Source organism: Penaeus japonicus, unplaced genomic scaffold (genome assembly GCF_977035675.1).
Source record: "Penaeus japonicus unplaced genomic scaffold, GWHDUDI00000001_assembly GWHDUDI00000009, whole genome shotgun sequence".
NCBI lineage: Eukaryota > Metazoa > Arthropoda > Malacostraca > Decapoda > Penaeidae > Penaeus > Penaeus japonicus.
In genome coordinates, this window is record NW_028234411.1 from 37,097,868 (window position 1) to 37,117,742 (window position 19,875).

Consider the following 19,875-nt stretch of genomic DNA (forward strand, 5'->3'; position numbering starts at 1 on the left):
CTAACCTCACCATAAACAGGGTTTTAGAGATTGATAAATCAAGGAAAGAAGTCAATAAAGCATGTAAGTCAAAGGGGCAACAGTCCTTCAAATTTTACCGATGTTTTAGGTGTGGCAAAGAAGGTCATCACCCAAATGACAAAGAAAGATGTCCAGCAGCAGACAGGGTATGTAATTATTGTGGGAAAATGGGGCATTTTCAGTCAGTGTGTCGTAACCGCGAGGCTGAAGAAGACACAACATGTAATCCTCAATAATGCAACAGTGGTCACGCAAGTGGATATTGGAGGCAATATATCTGTTATATTAGAAAAAGAGTGCATGTAAAATCTTTTGTATCAAAATTATACCCTCCTGTAATGTTCAAGATTACAATTCACAAGGTATCTCAGGAGTTGCTCCCTATTAGATTCCATATACCTTGAAGGCAGCAGTAGAGGAGTATGTAAAAGTGACATTCTGACTGGGGAGCAGCCCTAGTATCAGTAGTAGAGAAAGGTTGCAGTATCAGATTACATTATATTTAAACTTACAGTGGCCTAGTACCTATTGTCAAAAATGCAAGACATGCTGCAATATGTTTTCAGATTTTTGTTGGATGGCCTCCCAAGACCTGATGATGGGTGACATGTCCCAAGAATATTACACAGTTAATATCCACTTAGACCTATTCCAACCTAGAAGACTGTTCTACTCTGTCTGGCAACAACAGGCTATGGACAAAATATTAGATCTTCTAATAGGATTTTTCTGTATGTGAATGATCTATGTTCCTTGTGCATACGTTTGATTAAGTAAAGATGATGATTAGCCAGCAGGTTTATTGCACAAAGCTTGGCAAGGCAAGGTGTTTACATAAAGGTAATGGGGAGAGACTGTCTCTCACGCACATACTTATGGTTAATGTTGGTGTGACATTCAAATGACACTTGATGAAAGTTACAATATTGTACGTAGTGTGAATACTTGTTTATAGTATGGTTTTTCATGCTTCCATAATTACATATCCATAACATATCAAGTATTGGACTACTGAGTCTTGATGATACTCTAGTAGCAGGTGAGAATGAAAAGGAACATCAGTAAAGGCCATTAACATTAATAAGTTATGTTAAAGAAATTGGGATCTACAAATAGATATACCAGTTCCAGGTTTCATCCATAGATAATCTATGATTCATGACTGATGGAATGAAGATTAACCAAACTAATGATCAAATCAGCAAAAATTCCTAAAGATGTAAAAGTGTAAGACAATTTTGATATTTTATGAGTTAATCAATATGTAATATCACATGGGCGTGGACAAAAGTGGAAGAAGTAATATGAGAAGCTTATTGCAGAGATGACCTCCCTAAAAGCTTTGACATACTACAAGTATTTCTTAGTAAAATTAATTTGTAATGCCTGTTTAGTAGGCCTGGGTACATTCATAGGTCATGTCATTGATGCTGATTATGTTGATAAATACATGCCAAAAGCACAGAGTACCAAAAGTGGTCCTATGCTTTCAAAAGTGCTTCAAAGTAGAACCACTAATAATGCCACTTCTGTTATCAGCCAGGGGCTGGATTCATTAACATACAATGGTAAGGCATTTGCCTGTGGTCAGTTACCAGTGCATTTACCAGTCATGGCAAAGTGGGATTTATCAAGCGATAATAAGTTGCCTGGTAAGGGTAAATCGACTTTACCAGTGTAGTTTGATAGTAACAAAACCTGATCCAACAGTGAGATATTTTTGTTTCAAGTAAGAAATTATAAACATTTCTTCTGTGTTAAATTATTTCTATATAAATTAATTTCTTGACTGTCGAACTGCCCCTTATACAATAACAGACCTCACCTATTTTGTGAATGGTAAGGAGAAATGGTAGATGAAATTGGAATAAGTCTGATTTTACAAAGGCAACAATTAGAAAACTGTTGGAAGCAGTTGTGAAAAAAGGAAGATCGGATAATGTGATGGTCACCAGGAGAAGTAACCCAAAAGCTTGGCCATTTACATTAAAACATTCATGTGAACAGTAGGGTAATGAGGAGGTACAAAGACAGGATAAAACCTTACTTGAGAAATCAATTGATCATCCCACTTATAATCTCAGATACATTCAGGAACAACTTATGACAAAGGCAGTGATTGAAGCATCTTTCCACAACTCTATGGCAAGCTGAGTGTTTCCATTAGATATAAGAATTTATAAAGTTCATCAATGTATTTAGTAATGTTAGGAACCTATTGTACTATTAACTTAGTTGGGTGAATGGAAATGTGTATCTCTATTGGTATCATAATATTATTTCATGTTTAATGTAATATTTACCAGTATAGAATATTTTAAGATCACATTGTATCAATTAAAGTTTATAATAGGTAAGGCAAAATGTATTACTTTTTCTATATACAACTTAGAGGTGTGTCTATGCTTTTCTCAATGTAAACAACCCAGCAATATAATAAAATAACACCACACTATGTATATGCCTAAGCCTTGCATACATACATGAAGTAGACACAACTTGGTAACAATGAGAAACACCCAAACCAGTGTTTTAACTCTTTCCTTCTTTTCTCATATTGTGTTTCATCACCTCTCTCATCTTATTTTTTTCTCTCTTCTTTCTTTTCTCTCTCTTCTTTCTTTTCTCTCTCTTCTTTCTTTTCTCTCTCTTCTTTCTTTTCTCTCTCTCTCTCTCTCTCTCTCTCTCTCTCTCTCTCTCTCTCTCTCTCTCTCTCTCTCTCTCTCTCTCTCTCTCTCTCTCTCTCTCTCTCTCTCTCTCTCTCTCTCTCTCTCTCTCTCTCTCTCTCTCTCTCTCCTTCCTGCTCCCTCTCTCCCTTCCTTGGATTCCTCCCTAGTCAAAATTCTCTCTCTCTCTCTCTCTCTCTCTCTCTCTCTCTCTCTCTCTCTCTCTCTCTCTCTCTCTCTCTCTCTCTCTCTCTCTCTCTCTCTCTCTCTCTCTCTCTCCTTCCTCTCCCCCTCTCCCTCCCTTGTCAAAATTCTCTCTCTCTCTCATTTTCCCTCCTTCCCTCCCTCTTCCCCTCCCCCTCCCTTGGATTCCTTTCTTGTCAATTTTTTTTTTTCTCTCTCTCTCTCTCTCTCTCTCTCTCTCTCTCTCTCTCTCTCTCTCTCTCTCTCTCTCTCTCTCTCTCTCTCTCTCTCTCTCTCTCTCTCTCTCTCTCTCTCTCTCGTTCCCCCTCCCCCTCCTGTTTTTTATTTTTTTTTATTTTTTATATCATATCCGACTTAAAGAATCAGAGCAAGATGTATTGCTTTTCTGCTGATCATTGTAACTTTGACTGTTAAATATCTTTTTGTTACAGGTGTTACTGTTGAGAAAGAAGAAGTCATAGCAAAGTGTGGTATGCCCTCACTTCCGGAAATAGGAACTATTGTTTCTGCATGTGTGACGTACATGATCTCTCCAGCTCAGCTATACATTTTCTTTCCACATGGAATAGGTGACCTTCGTCTATCAGATGGTAATCAGTGTTGCTCAGTATTTCTTGAAAAGTTTTGTAGCAGTAGAAATAAATAGAATATGGTGAAATCATAGCGACAAATTGATTTACAATTTTATTTGGTTTCTCTATCTCCTCTCCCTCCCTCTTTCTCTCTGTCTTCCTTTTTATCCGTGTGCAGTGAAAGGTTAGTGTATGAGTTAGACTTTTGTAAACCATATTTTTTTTCTTTACATTGTATCCCTTACATCAGGTTTGCAGTGTTTTAAATAATTTTTTTTCACCCATCTTAGACATATATGAGGAAAATCAAGAAAATTTTGCTACATTGTTTGAAGCCATGAGGGAGCATTACAAAAATATACCTCCTAAAGTTCGTCCTACACTCCCGGCTTGTGGAGAGTTACTTGTGCACTGTCATATAGCACAGGATGGAATGGAATGTTTAAGAGTAAGGGTGCTGGAGGTAAATGATGAGTATGAAATTCCAAAAGTAAAAGTAAGTATATTTATTACCTTACGCAAGCACATGCACGCACGCGCACACACACACACGCACGCGCGCACACACACACACACACACACACACACACACACACACACACACACACACACACACACCTACTCACACACACACACACACACACACACACACACACACACACACACACACACACACACACCCCTACTCACAAACGCACACACACCTACTCACACACGCACACACACCTACTCACACACGCACACACACCTACTCACACACGCACACACACCTACTCACACACACACACACACCTACTCACACACGCACACACACCTACTCACACACACACACACCTACTCACACACACACACACCTACTCACATACACACACCTACTCACACATACACATACCTACTCACACACACACATACCTACTCACACACACATACCTACTCTCACACCATTGTTCACACACACACCCCTGCTCACACATACACACCCCTACTCACACATACACACCCCTACTCACACATACACACACCTACTCACACATACACACCCCTACTCACACATACACACCCCTACTCACACATACACACCCCTACTCACACATACACACCCCTACTCACACATACACACCCCTACTCACACATACACACACATACACACCCCTACTCACATACACACCCCTACTCACACATCCACAGTCCTACTCACACATCCAAACCCATACTCACACATACACACTCCTACTCACACACACACGAGTAGCAAAGTGTGGTATGCCCACACACACACACACCTTCACACACACACACACACACACACACACACACACACACACACACACACACACACACACACACACACACACACACACACACACACACACACACACACCTACACACCTACACACCTACTCACACACGCACCTTCTCACACACACCTATTCACACACACCTATTCACACACACCTATTCATATACACCTACTCGCCCACACAGCTACTCACACACACCTACTCACACACATCTACTCACACACACACGCTCCTACTCATACCTCACACGCACACACACCTATTCACACACATGCACGCACACACTTACACCTACTCACACGCCTACTAACACACACATCTATTCACACATACACACACCTACTCACACATACACACACCTACTCACACATACACACACCTACTCACACATACACACACCTCACACACACGCACCTACTCACACATGCACACACACACACACCTACTCACACACACCTCACACACACGCACCTACTCACACATACACACACACACCTCACACACACATGCACTTACTCACACACACGCACCTACTCACACACACCTACACACACATACCCCTACTCACACATACACACCCCTACTCACATACACACCCCTACTCACACATACATGCACCTACTCACATGCGCACCTACTCACGCACACCTACTCACTCACATCTACTCACTCACATCTACTCACACACACACACACACACCCACCCACCCACCCCTACTCACACACACACACACCCCTACTCACACATACACACACCTACTCACATGCACACCTACACGCACGCACACAAATACACACCTACACCTACTCAGATGCACCTACTCATACACACACCTGCTCACACACACCTACTCACACGCACCTACTCACACACACACCCACTCACACATACACCTACTCACACACCTACATGCACGCACACACACCTACATGCACGCACACACCTACTCACACATACACACACCTACTCACACACACATGCATCTACTCGCATACACATGCACCTACTCACACACACGCATCTACTCGCACACACATGCACCTACTCACACACACGCATCTACTCGCACACACATGCACCTACTCACACACACGCATCTACTCGCACACACACGCATATACTCGCACACACACGCATATACTCGCACACACATGCACCTACTCACACACACGCATCTACTCGCACACACATGCACCTACTCACACACACGCATCTACTCGCACACACATGCACCTACTCACACACACCCATCTACTTGCACACACATGCACCTACTCACACACACGCATCTACTCGCACACACACGCATATACTCGCACACACACGCATATACTCGCACACACATGCACCTACTCACACACACGCATCTACTTGCACACACACGCACCTACTCACACACACGCACCTACTCGCACACACATGCCTATTCACACACACATGCCTATTCACACACACATGCCTATTCACACACACATACCTACTCACACATACATACAACTACTCATACCCCTACTCACACACACACATGCAAGCACGTACACACACGCACGCACACATACATGCACACACACACCTACACCTACTCTAGGGTATTTCAATAATTGCAACTTTTGAAATGTCATTGTGACTACATAAATAGGCTCCATATATCATAAATATGAAATGTGAAATAAATCAGCTTGATCTGATAACATTCAGGAGTTGCACTTTTCAATTTAATATATTACGCATTTCCGCGGAATTGGGGCCGCGCAGGCGCGCAGGCGCGCAGGCGGACGAGGTCCACGCACTTCGAACTTCCTCGCTAACCTTAAGTGATGATAGTTCCCTTCCGAATCGCAATCAAATTTGTGTCTTTAGGTGCATCAAGTTCCTCGCCGACCATGGGAACCTAAATATTGCATGCAACAAATTTCTCAGACCTTAAGCACTTAAATACCGCTTATAGTAAGTTCCTCAATGACCTTAGGTCGGAGGTCTTTCAATACTTCTAGTTCCTCACTGAACTTAATGGCCTGTAAAGTAATGCCGTGTTTCTTCAATAAGTATATAAACGTTAGTTAATTAATAACATTATTATACATTCCAACAAGCTTCTGTTGTGTTGCTACTTGGTTGTGATATATTGGCACGATATAATTCGCTGAAAGTGTTTGATTGAAATCCAAACGTTTCTGGACGACAAATTTCTTCGAAACTTGTGACTAAATTGAAGAATTATATCAGAAATTTAGACTGAAGACTATTACTAAACTAACTACCATCACAAAAGTACTTAACATAAAGAAAGTATATTATTATACACAGGAGGAGAGTTTGAAAGCTTCATTTATTGGTACTTAAATCGTATCTTTTAAAGGCAAAAGACAACCGAGAGAGTGCTACAAGAAGACATCGAGTGGTATGAAGCAAAGTTAAATGGTAGTGCTGGATCCCCTGGTTCTGTTGACCATAAAGCCTACTAAAAGGGTGGAATACAGAAATAAGAGGAAATGTAGTCTGGCAAATAAAATGACTTGAGTGAGATCCAGGAATATGTGAAAACGATACAGATGATGAACATGACAACGGAAACCAATTATCCTCAACCTTAGAAGATTTATCCACTCCTGATGACTGCCAGAAGGGAAACGGAAATGCACCATGGAAATAATGCAACAAATTTTACTGATGTATTTTTTTCTCTACCATTTTCCGCACGAAAAGGTAGGCAACTACTGGTAAAAGAGATGACACTCTAGCTTCATTGAAGATAACCAATATGAATAAAAACATGTCATAACCTCAGGGAATTAACAGAAGTGATTGATTTTTATGAAGATACAAATGATGAGGTCCGTTTTCAGTGGCCAATTAACTTTAATGCTATTGACGGGTAACTGAACAGACATGCAAAATTATTTTGTCTTGAGTCCTTAAAAGAATTAAAAAAAACATGATATTGCCTAGGATATTTGTGCCAGTTGGTGTTAGGTGGTTAGGTTATATGTGTTCATCATTACATATTTGTATATCACTTGATGTTGTACTTGATATATTATGAAGTATTGAAAATGCTGATTTGCAATCCAAGACAAAAGTTGGCTTGAAAGACAATTTGATTAGATCCTTGAGGACATTGCAAAAGAACCCTACTGTTATCAAAGGCATCTTCGAGTTCTCCAAGATCCATTTCTTTTGCTGGCGAAAAGCTGTCATTAGTACTGAGCCGACAATATTTCAGACAGCATTTGGGGCATCTTAAATGTATTCAGAAGTAGGGATCAGATTAGGGTTTGACAAATCCTACTTTGCATCCATCAGTAGATATCTGCATAACACAGATGTCATTTTCATGCCACTCTCTCACGATGCTGACTGCATACATGAGGTATTTGTTATGCTGAAAATGGAACCGGAAAAAGCGGGATATACAAACCAGCCAAACCTGAAGGATCGAATTTGGTACAATTTTTCCTATGAGAAGTTATGGAACCTCAGCACAGAAAAGTTTGTGAATGTCCCAGGTTTTTCGGAAAGAGTGTTGTTCTCCTTTGTTCCATTATATATGGGATATCAAATACACGGTAATTGCGAATAGGGGAATATAGTACATGTGAGAAGTTGCATATTATAGATATTGCCAATAAAAGATACGTTTCTAATTTGTAATATACTTTCACCATGTGTAATATTATGCTTAATTGTAGAAAAAATAATCTTAAAAACTAGAATTATACTATACACAAATAAATCAACATAATTTGAATACATCGTTAAGTAATTACTGCTAAAATGACGAAGAGAATATAGAAAATAGGAATTTCACCCCAGACTAATCTAATTATTTAATTATATTTTTTCGTATCTTTGAGTTAACAGTGCAATAGGTAAATATTGATAAAAACAAATAAAAATGGTATCACTAGTCAAGAAAAAATAAATGGAGCCTACTTCTTAACAGTCCCCGTGAATTTGAATGATTTTCCAAAAATCACTAATTATTGAAATACCCTAACCTACTCACACACACACACCTACTCATACACACTCCTACTCACACATGCACACACCTACTCACACACCTACATACACACTCATGCACACACCTACACACACACCCACTGTGACACACCTGCATAAACATCTACAGACCTGCACACACACAGGAAGATGAATAGAATATAAATTATCACAGTAGAGAATAGTGAAAACCTCAGATGCATGACAGATTACAAGAAGCTTATTTTATTAACCCAAAATATCAAGGAACAAAATTGAACACTGTTTTTAGTGCAGCATTTTACGGCTGTGAGTGTTGTAGATTCTTCTTTTATTTCTTGAAATTGAAATTATGACTGCATGGTTATCATTATTACCTTTTAACTCAGCTGATGAAATGCTTAGGGAAATAAAAATAATTTATTTGTCTCATAAGTGATATGTTTTGCATACATAAGATCGAAGACGGCATTTAATAAAATTAGGGTCATTTCAGTTTCAAAGTTGTTCTCATTATAATTTTTAGAGGAGGAGTAAAACAAAGATTTTTTCTTTTCTTTTGATTTCAGGTTTTCTTTTTAGATGTAGGAAATATAGCTTGGGTCAGAGAAGATCAGTTGAAGCCATTAGCTATACAGTTTAGTCATATGCCTCCACAGGTAAGTTTTTGCCATAAACAAGTATTCCTTTAGGCCAAAGTTTAACTGGTTGATATGCAATAAACTATCCTGCATAACTGAATGCAAAATAAAGGTGAGTTAAAACATCTATGGATTTCAATTGTATAGTCAGTGGTCTGTTGGATATATTTTTTAGTTTGTTATATATATATATATACATATACATATATATATATATATATGTATATATATATATATATTATATATATATATATACATATATATATATATATATATATATATTTTTTTTTTTTTTTTTTTTTTTTTTTTTTTTATTTTTTTTTTTTTACAAAAGGAATTTAACTTGACATATAAAAAAAAATATTAGGACAATTTAAGTATATTTTTCTTATATGTGTATATTTCTGATAACTTTAATTTTGGACATGTAATTTGCTTGGCATATAGGATTATATATATGAGCTAGTATGCTTATGAGGCAAACAGGTTTTCTTAAAGTTAGAAACAAACCTATAGATATCCTGAGCAAAGTTATTACTCAATTCTGCAGAAATAACATTGGAAGACTGATTGAAATTGATTAATGTGTCTTCCTCTCCACATCAACGTTGAATTTTTCTTTGAAGATACGTCGTTATGATTTCCTTTGGACAGTTAAATTGTAAGGCAGTGTTATTAAATAACAGGCTACCATCTTTGTTATTGATATTATTTACCTAATTATCTCCTTTTATTTTCAAATCTCGCATTGGTTTACCTCAAACTGTAGGCTGTGGAAAGCTGGCTCATTGGAGTTGACTCAGATAATCAATGGAATAAAGAAGTGGCCACATACCTCAGAGAAATTACTAATGATCGCATTCTTGTTGCGTATGTGGATGAAGTGCACAGGTAAGATATTTTTAGGTAGATTTAGGGAGGGAGGAATGAATGAGTTAATGAAAAAGGGAACATAAAGGGAGTGAGAGAGAAAGAGAGGGAGGGTAACTCATAAAAAGGGGAAGACAGGGAGGGAGGGAGAGTGGGGCGAGATAGAATCGGAGGGTGGGAAGGCAGGAATGAGAGATAGAGGAGACGGAAAGGGAAGAGGATGAGAAAGGAGAGAGGGAGGGGGAGCTTGGTTCATCTGCACTAGTACCGGCATTTCAAAATAATCCTTTCGAGCGAGTTAAGGGTTCCTGCCGCCAGGCCAAACCGTTTGTTGACTTCTTGGTCTGATAGCCTAGGCATGGAATACTTTACCAAGATATGTAAAATGCTGTGACTTTAATGTTTTCGCAGCAAGCACATAATGACAAAGTGGGTTCTCTTAAGCCCCAGTCACACATTCAAGATTGTGACCACGATAATAGCACTCATAACACTCATGTTTTAACGACCTTAAGTCATCATGGGGTCTTAACGAATTTTTATGCATGCATCAAAAAATCGTTGAGCTTCAACGACTATCCAACCCATCATAGTGCTATCATGACACTATCGTGACGTTGTCTTGACGGTTATAGGTCTTTCATGACACAGTCATGTGATGCAATCATGAAAAAAAGACAACTGTCATGATTGCGTCATGACAGCTAATAATTCTGACAGTTGTTCGACAGTTCAGAATACTGCATCATAAGGATGCGTCATGATAATGCTACATAGACGGCGCATGCGTCATGACAGACCTACAAAAGCGTCACGACAACGTTATGACAGGTAATAATCATAACGGTTAGTGAACGACGTCTTATCCTCGGCAGTCAGTCCCTGCAACAGGTGCTCCCACTGACCATACCGTGTTCTGTCTATCCAGGGGCGCACCCACAAGTCTCTTCCTCGGCCATCCCGCCGATTTTCGCCATACCGTCATCCACAGCCGATTTTCGTCATACCGTCATCCACAGGGTAAATTGCAATGCTATCGTAATACCGTCATGACATTGTCGTGACTCTGTCATTCCCACCGAATAACACGGTCAACTGTGGATTTATCATGAGTATATCCACATTACTCCAGTCTCTGGTGAGTCAATATATAGTCTTTGATATATCTCAGAAGGCTGAGTGCGAGCACCTTGCCTGGTATGTTGAATGTTATGCCTCGATGATTGCTGCATTCCATGCTATCCCCATTCCCCTTCCAGAGAGGGATGACTACACCACTAAAGAATTATGGGGTAATGTTATGCAGTCTGCAAGACATAGGTGTCGCCACCAAACTTCAGCAGTTCAGCAGGAATATTGCAAGTACTTGCTGGCTTACCATCCTTTAGTCTGGAGATCGCCTCTTTAAAATCCGTCCGGGTAGGAGGCTCTTGACTGAAGAAGGGATCAGGCGGGATGAAGGTCATTTACTAGGAAATTGCCTTCAACTTCTACCTATGGTTGGCACGGTCGGATTCCGTCATTGTCGGCAGGCGACGTCGGGCCACCCGACTGCTAAACTTTACCTTGGGATGGATTTTTTTTTCTTCAGTACCATCAATTGTCTTTCTAACGATAATATGGTTCAGTAAAGCCTATCCGAACATCAAAGTGTCCACCTAGAGCTAGGTCAGTTGGTTGGCGACTGATTTTGCCCAACTATGGAGCTAGTTTTCAAGATGTCCTACGAACTTCCTCAACTGCTAAAATTGGGTTCTCTACATTCATTTTTTAAACATCTGAAGTTATTGCATTGTCAGATTGTGGCCAGGTTCAAAAGTTGGTGCAATTATCTTTAAACCTCACGTGTCCAATGATGGTGTAGAAAATGAGGAATCAGGTCGATATTACCATATATTCGAATAAATTTCGTTCCCCCACCCATCATCGTGATCGTAAACCTGTGGATCTTGCACGTAGCAAGATCCACAGTAATTTGTTTGATATGTTCGACTTGAAAAGTAATGCCGAAATCCGTGCCACCAGACATAAGTGCCTGGGGGTGGGGGGGTGGGGTGGGGGACAAAGTCTGGTCTCTTTGCAACGACCTCTTTCCGCTAAAGAGCCTCTTCCTTACAGAACAGCCGAGGCTCCAGGCGTGGTGCTTTTTGTGGCAGTTGGGACACTTTGCAGTGGTGTCCCGTTTGCCCTCCTTGTGCGCTTTGAGGCACACCTCCGTACTGTGTGCCTGGCCACAGACACTACACTTTGGCTTTGCAGAGCAAGTGGCCTGGTGGTGCCCGTACTTCTGGCATGTGAAGCAGCGTTGCGGGTTAGGAGCATATGTCCTGAGGTTGTAGGAGCCCTAATTGCCAAGGTCTAAGGACGCAACTGGGGCTCCCTTCAAAGTGACCAGGACTTTCCATGGTTGTGTGCTTCCTTTGGGAGAATCGGGAAGCTCCCACCACCTTGGGATGGGCGGTGATGACCTCAAGGGAAACCAAGAAGCACCAGCTTGGACTTCCTCTCTTCAGGAGTCAGAGCCGACAGGCTCACCTTCCGCCCATCCAGGAGCTTGTCTGTCTCCTGGAGGAAGGTGAGAGTGGCTTGGTCCCTCGGTACGATTATCATGCCACTGTCTCTGGCAATTCTAATCGTCAGACAGCACTGTCTGTGGTTTTCCAGAGCCTGTACCATCTGGTAAGCATTGTCGAATTCTTCCGGTTTAGGGGGAACCGACTTGGGGCTACAGACTGACAGACTTGGGGCCTGTCCTCCGAACCGACGCCGGAGTTTTGGCAGTGGGGCCAGCAGGGTTAGAGGGTCCTACCTGGCTTCCATTTTTGGTTTGACTCGTCAGAACCGACGCCAGAGACTTATTAGAGCCGGGGTCTGGTTTGGAGGCTCCAGCCCAAGGTTCTAGGGCAGGTTTTCTCTGAACTGACGTCAGAGCCTTATCCATTCTCTTTTGTCACCGAAGACCTTGAAAGGCTCCAAGGTGACAGCCTTGGTCAACTTCGTGCCGAATTCGTCAATGGGATTGTCAGTCAGGTTTTTTTTTTTTTCCTTTTTCTTTTTTTTTTTTTTTTTTTTTTTTTTTTTTGCCTTGTAAGAGCGCTTCAATTCATCCTCCCACCCACCACGGAGTCCAGCAAGGGGAAGCTGTTCACTGAGGCTGTGCTCAGAAACCACAGGGGGATGGGAGGATATATGCAACCCCCCGCCTCGCGTTGATGGTACTCACAAGACCATGCTATTGCCTGCAAGACAGGGGCTGCTTAACCCTAGCCTAGCTCAAAAGAGAGACCAGCTGATTGACCTAACCGAGTCGAGATCAGGCCACCCGTCTTGCTGGAATAGAGGACCAAAGAGGCGTGTTGCTAGGGCATACTCATACACAGCATCGCTCAGCCTCCAGGACTCCCGTCTCCCAGTGCACAGGGGCATGGCAATCGCGTGGGCAAGTGTGAGCCCCCCTGGGGGGAGGACCAGAGGGTGGTGCGACCCCACCTACTATATCGGCACTTATGAACATCCCTCCCCAGAGAACCCGCCGCTGGAAGGCCACCTCAACGGGAGGAAGAGACTGACCAGATCCAGAGCGGGCTCATCCGAGGAAGGAGTTCAAGCCCCCGCGCCATGACAAGGCGGTTCCTGTGCGGGGGTCTGGTGTGATGACGGGCGTCATGACATTCGGGGATTTTGTTATTTTTTTGTGCTATGAGTAATGATAACAATTGCAGTCATAATTATTATAACTGCCGTAATAGTAAGCAAAATGGATTTCACCTAACATCCAAAACCCAGATGTCACCCCTTCTGACACCAGCAGGAGAGAGCCTTGAATGGCACCCATCTACGTTCTCTATCAAGCACTATCTTTATAGAGCGATGGCACATAGCAAACATCTTACTCTAAAGAGCCGCATATGAAGGATGTGCAGCCAGAACGAGAGGAGGAAGGTGACTCAAACCCTGCCTTATGTCTACATAGTGCCCCAGCGCCAGAAAGGATGCCTTTTACTGTGGCAATCACAGTCATTAGTACAAGTTTCCTTCCTCTTCCCTACCTTTTCATGTTATCTTCATTGTGGATGGTTATATGTTTCGTATTCATTTATGACAGCACACAAATACGAAAAAATGAAGTTGCTTTTTGTCCCCCCCCTGAGGCAATACTACTATCACACTGAGTATAAAGAAAAAAAAAATAGGTGATATGGACCTTAACTACAATTTTAGTCAACTGCAGAATTGATAGAGCCTGAGATATGGCTGAAGTAAGTCTCTAAATACAGTAAAACACAAAAATATAAAATAAGAAAATAACTCTGGCTCTACAATAAGTGACTAAAAGGGAATGGGAAGAGTCAGGGTATGTTACTGAAGCTGCCTCGCTCTGAAATAAAACCCATCCTGGAACCTGAGAAAGCAAATCTATCCCCCGTCTGCAATGGGTTAAGTGAAAATGCCGATGCGCATGCCTCAATTTTGTCCTTTTTCGTGTTTTCTGTATTATTTTTTCATGTACACTAGGGTCTCATCCTTGTCTAATGAAGGCATCTAGTCACAGGGGGCTAGAATCTGCATGCCAGTCGGACCGTCGACCTTAGGGAGGCATATTGGCATCCTATTGAGAAAGTTTATAATTCCAGGCCAATTTGTTGTTTTCATGGCTGATAGCCCAGAGTCATAAACTTGAATGTTTGAGGATGATGTATATTTTGGTGCGATTCACTATATTTCAGATCAGATCATAGAGAGTGGTTGGGGAAAAAGACTGACCGGGAAAAGAAGATTAGAGAGGGAGAGATAGAGAGAATAACTAATTGGTAAATATAAAGAATAGACATGTAACAATAAAATTATTGTTGAAAGCAGGACCTTAACTGTGACCTTTTCTATTTCCAACAGGGAATCTCATCGCGTTGGTATACGTTTGTTTAGCACAGATGATGGAAAAGACCTGAATATTAATGCTGCAGTACAAGAATACATGGAGCACTGTAAACTAGTTGAAGATGTTGAAGTCTTCAGAAAAGAAATATAAAAAAAATAATGCTTTTATTTCAGTTAAAGTTAATATCAGTTTATTTTACTTCTATTATAATTGAATGAAGGGAAATGTTTAAGCTAACAATTTAGTTTAGTTATACTGTACTCGGTTGAGTTTAATTTAATTACATATTTTTATGTATGTATCATTTTTTGACATCGGAGCAATAAAACAGATCTTGTTGATAAAATCAATTAATAGATAAATTATATATATATATATATGTATATATATATATATATATATACATATATATATACATATATACACATATATATATTAATTATCCTCGACCATTATTTTTTATTTACTTCAGGAATAAAATGTGTATGATTAGCAAAAACTTTCTGTAATATAAATTCATAGTTGACATTAAGTTAACATATACTTAAAGAGGAAACTACTCGATCATTTATGGTTCATTTCCTTTGTTGAAGGGATTTATTTTCAAAAACAGGAATGGGACGACTAATAACTTTGGTGTCCCTAGTCAGCTTAATGTGCTTTCTGGAGAATGACAAATGAGTGTGATGCTCATTAGGGTTTGACTCCCTCAGTTTAGATCGTTCAGGAATTCCTTTCTTATCAGTAAGTTCCCCAACAATTACATCATTTTAAATTTCTCTTACTGACTGTCACCCGTTTCCATGACGTTTAAATCCTGTAAAGGCAGAAGGTTAAAGCTGGTGGTAAGATGTTTTAGAATACCAAGCAGCAATGGTAACAACAATATACATATACATATGTATGTATATATATATATATATATATATACATATATATATATATATATATATATATATATATATGTACACATGTATATATATATATATATATATTTATATAAATATATAAATATATAAATATATATATATATAAATATATATATATGAATATAAATATATATATACATATAAATATATATATTTATATTCATATAAATATACTTATATATGTATATATACATACATATATGTGTGTATATATATAAATATACTTATATATGTATATATACATACATGTGTATATATATATATATATATTATATATATTATATATATATATATATATTAGTATTTATATTCGATCATCCTTTTTAATTTACATCTGGAATGAAATGTATATGGTTATCAAAACCTTTCTGTGATAATGGAGTTTGCAAGTGACTTGTAGTTAGGAAATACTTTAAGGGGAAACTACTTTGAAAATTACGATCACTGAATGACAGTTTTACATTTCAAACTAGTCTTTTGCCTGATGACGGGTGGCAACACATAGCTGCCAGTAGTCATGGAAAAAATGACATTAGGGAAAAGTGGAACGTTGTTTTTCTGCATTATGATATTTACCTTTACTTGATAACTGATAATGACAATTGCAATTCTGATGATGATTACCGTACAATCAAAAATCGGTCTAGATTAAAATTCCAAAAATAGGATTACACTGCTTTTTCTAGCACTAACAGGAGATAAAACATTGAAGGGTGCCCATTCATGGTCTCTACCAAGCTATGTCTTCAGAAAACTATGACGCAGGAATGTGCCGACCTCCGGCCCTTAAGTACCGGAAATGCTGGATGTACTGGCAGAATTAGAAGAGGAAATTGATCCAGATCATGTGAAGCATATGCAGTATTTCCCTGCACTAGTATGGCTGTCTTGCAGGGGCATTCCAAGTCGTAAGCGCAGCTTTCCTTTCTCTTACCCACCTCTTTTCAATTATTTTCATTAGGTATGATCATTTACTTTGTATTTGTTTACGAAAGGACACGCATATGAAAAACTTTAAGTTGCCTTTTTGTCTTTCTCTACAACTATGATACTTTTCTGACACTAAGTAACAAGAACAAAATGAGTTGATATGTGCCCTAGACAACAATTATAGTCAACGACAACGTTAATAAAATACTGTCATTTTCACAAGATATGAAAACAAAAGATGAACACTAATAGAGCTCTAGCAATATAAAACTTGAATGAAACAACACGAAAGGTCACGATATATTGGGTAAAGTTCCATCACTGAAATAAAAGCCATCGTGTGTGTCTTGAAGTGTCCATCAAGGATACCAGTTAAGCAAATGTATCCCGATCGCAGTCGGTTGGTAATAGGAACTAGATGTTTCAGTGTAATATCGCTTTTAAAAAGGGAGTAAAAAAAAGAAAAAAAAAACAAACTAATTTTGGACATGTATCAACTCCTTACTGAGCAATAACCAGTCAGAGCACATTTAGATAATTCGGGAATAAGTGAAAAAGAAACCCTGAAAAAATATATATATTGCTCAATTTCTTGTTTATAACAAGTAAATTATTCAATCATTTACTAATTTACAATCTGTGATCCAGACTGACCAGAATCGGTCAGAAATTAACAGTGTTAGTGTAAAGTCCTAAAATTTGGTTTGAGATATTGGATTCAATTTATTTTTTTATTTTTTTCTATGCTCCAGATAGTTTTCAACACTTATGGTGTAAGGAATGCATAACAGTTCATGAAGATTGCCAGACACATATACAATAGTACAACCTTTTCTTTGTGGCATTAGTATGGTTGGGGTAGTATCTCCAAATACGACCTTGAAATGATTTCTTAGAATTCTGTGTAAGGCTACGCAAACTTTTTTTTCCCCCCATTTCATTTCATAGGTTGTTGGTCTTTCATAAACCTCTTTCACAAGGTAGAGGTGTGTGCCCGATAGTGCAGAAGGCATATTTAGATTGTGACTAGTTTTTTTTTCTCCTTTGTCAATTGCTCATTGATAGAACCACCAATAATCACTTGATTTAGGACATAACTCATGCTTAGGATTAATGTCTGTAGATGAACAGTTATAGAATAAAAAACACGTCATCCTTCCTCTGTTTCTGTTGCAATTACTTTTCTTTGATTCCAAATTAATACTGCAGTCTTTCAATTACTCTCAAGGTAACCTTATTTTCCACCTACGTGGTCCTTTCCATCGTTGTTTTATCACCTCCAGCCACATGATTCATACATACTCGCTCGATAGTTTCAGTATCTCAACAAAATACCCAATTCTTTTCCAATACTGTAGGCTGAGTTGTATCCAACACAATGTATATATCACATATTATGACGCAGAAGCCAAAGCTGCTTCTGCCTCCATTCCCCCATTTGCACAAGAGGAAGCACGGTCCACATTCCACCTCCAATAATCATTACTTTTACATTTTTTCAATTTTAAACATAGATCGGTAGGTTGAACACAAAGGATATAATTCATCAAGGATTTTAAACATCAACCACGAAGCCAGAAGCGACTTTTGCGCTCAACTTTTGACTTACGCCGCCATGTTACCACATGGTCCCTGTTATAGTAGAATAAAGACGACCAGGGGCCGGATTCACTAACACAATGGAAAATACACTGGTACTACAATTATGATTGTAAAAGGACCGCACCGATATTTACTTTACTACCATCGTAGATACAACCTTAAGTATAGTAGTGGTCGAAGCACTGGTAAGTCCATTGGTGACTACAGTGACGACTGTCTTCACGCTTTATATCGGCCAAAATTCAAAATCTAAAGCGACACCTTAGTTTGCATGTACACTATTATCATCAGAATGATGGCAGCGGTTCATCTATATATGAACGAGACAAAAAAATAATAATAAAATTTAGAAAATAAACAAATAAATCACAGGATATAAGCGAGGATAATGTTCACGGAGTATAGGGCAAATTTGCAGACAGCCATAGGCTTACAATAACAAAAAATATATATACAAGGAATTAATAGTTTAATGAATTAAAACACTTTATTTCTATGACAGCTGAAAAACTATATATATATATATATATATATATATATATATATATATATATATATATATATATATATATATTAATTGATTCAGAAATTGGTAATTCATACGCTAGGGTTCAATAAAAGACAATCGCGCCTATCGAACATTTGGCAAAATACACAAATAATTAGCAACGGTTTGGACTGACAAATAACGAAAGTCTTTAAAGAACTCGGATAATGATAAACCAATTCAAATATATATATATATATATATATTTTTTTTTTTTTCTAATTCCCTTCTTTATTTTCATTATAATATTACAAACTATACCTGTCTTTTTTTTTGCATTAATTTATATACTATTATTCATAATCTTATTCATGTCAAAGGTTTAATTGGCATTTATTTTTGGAAAACGATTCAAATAGCACTTCCATTGCGTGGCGCCATTGTTTCATTTCATTGACTGCAATCTATATTAGAAAAAAAGAAAAGAAAACCACTACATTATTATATGATCCGTAAGATCATGAAATAGAATATGCTTTCTAGAAATCTTTTATTTTTTTCTTGAAACGTGTAAACGCTGCTAGATCAGGCTTTAGAACTTATCTGCAGCATCACAGTCTTGAAATCATTTCAACTTCATGGGCACTGTCGGGCGTACGACAGCGAAAGTGTCGTACCGCTCGAACAAAACCAGCCGTCACGCTCACAGAGCGACCCGTTCGTCTGTGGCGCGCCTTTGAAAAACATTATTTTTACAGTTATTTGCTTCTGATGAAAAACACTTTTGAGTT

At 38.9% G+C, this 19,875-nt stretch overlaps 2 protein-coding genes across 3 annotated transcripts in view; both read left to right on the forward strand.

Moving 5' to 3' along the window:
• Positions 1–2,473, forward strand: part of LOC122251687 (uncharacterized) — a 3,070-nt gene extending 597 nt beyond the window's left edge. Inside the window, exon 1 of the mRNA XM_043013783.2 lies at positions 1–2,473. This exon is cut by the window's left edge and continues 597 nt beyond it. Within this exon, the coding sequence (XP_042869717.2) occupies positions 1–257 (257 nt within the window). The 3' untranslated portion in view covers positions 258–2,473.
• LOC122251686 (tudor domain-containing 6) overlaps positions 1–15,482 on the forward strand; it is a 74,638-nt gene extending 59,156 nt beyond the window's left edge. Inside the window, exons 9-13 of one of the 2 annotated variants that reach the window (XM_043013779.2) lie at positions 3,323–3,481; positions 3,754–3,959; positions 9,316–9,405; positions 10,157–10,278; positions 15,151–15,482. In XM_043013779.2, coding sequence (XP_042869713.2) covers positions 3,323–3,481; positions 3,754–3,959; positions 9,316–9,405; positions 10,157–10,278; positions 15,151–15,286 — 713 coding nt within the window. In that variant the 3' untranslated portion in view covers positions 15,287–15,482. The remainder of the gene's footprint in view (positions 1–3,322; positions 3,482–3,753; positions 3,960–9,315; positions 9,406–10,156; positions 10,279–15,150) is intronic. The other variant, XM_043013782.2, reaches the window with a different exon arrangement.
• Positions 15,483–19,875: the final 4,393 nt, after the last annotated feature.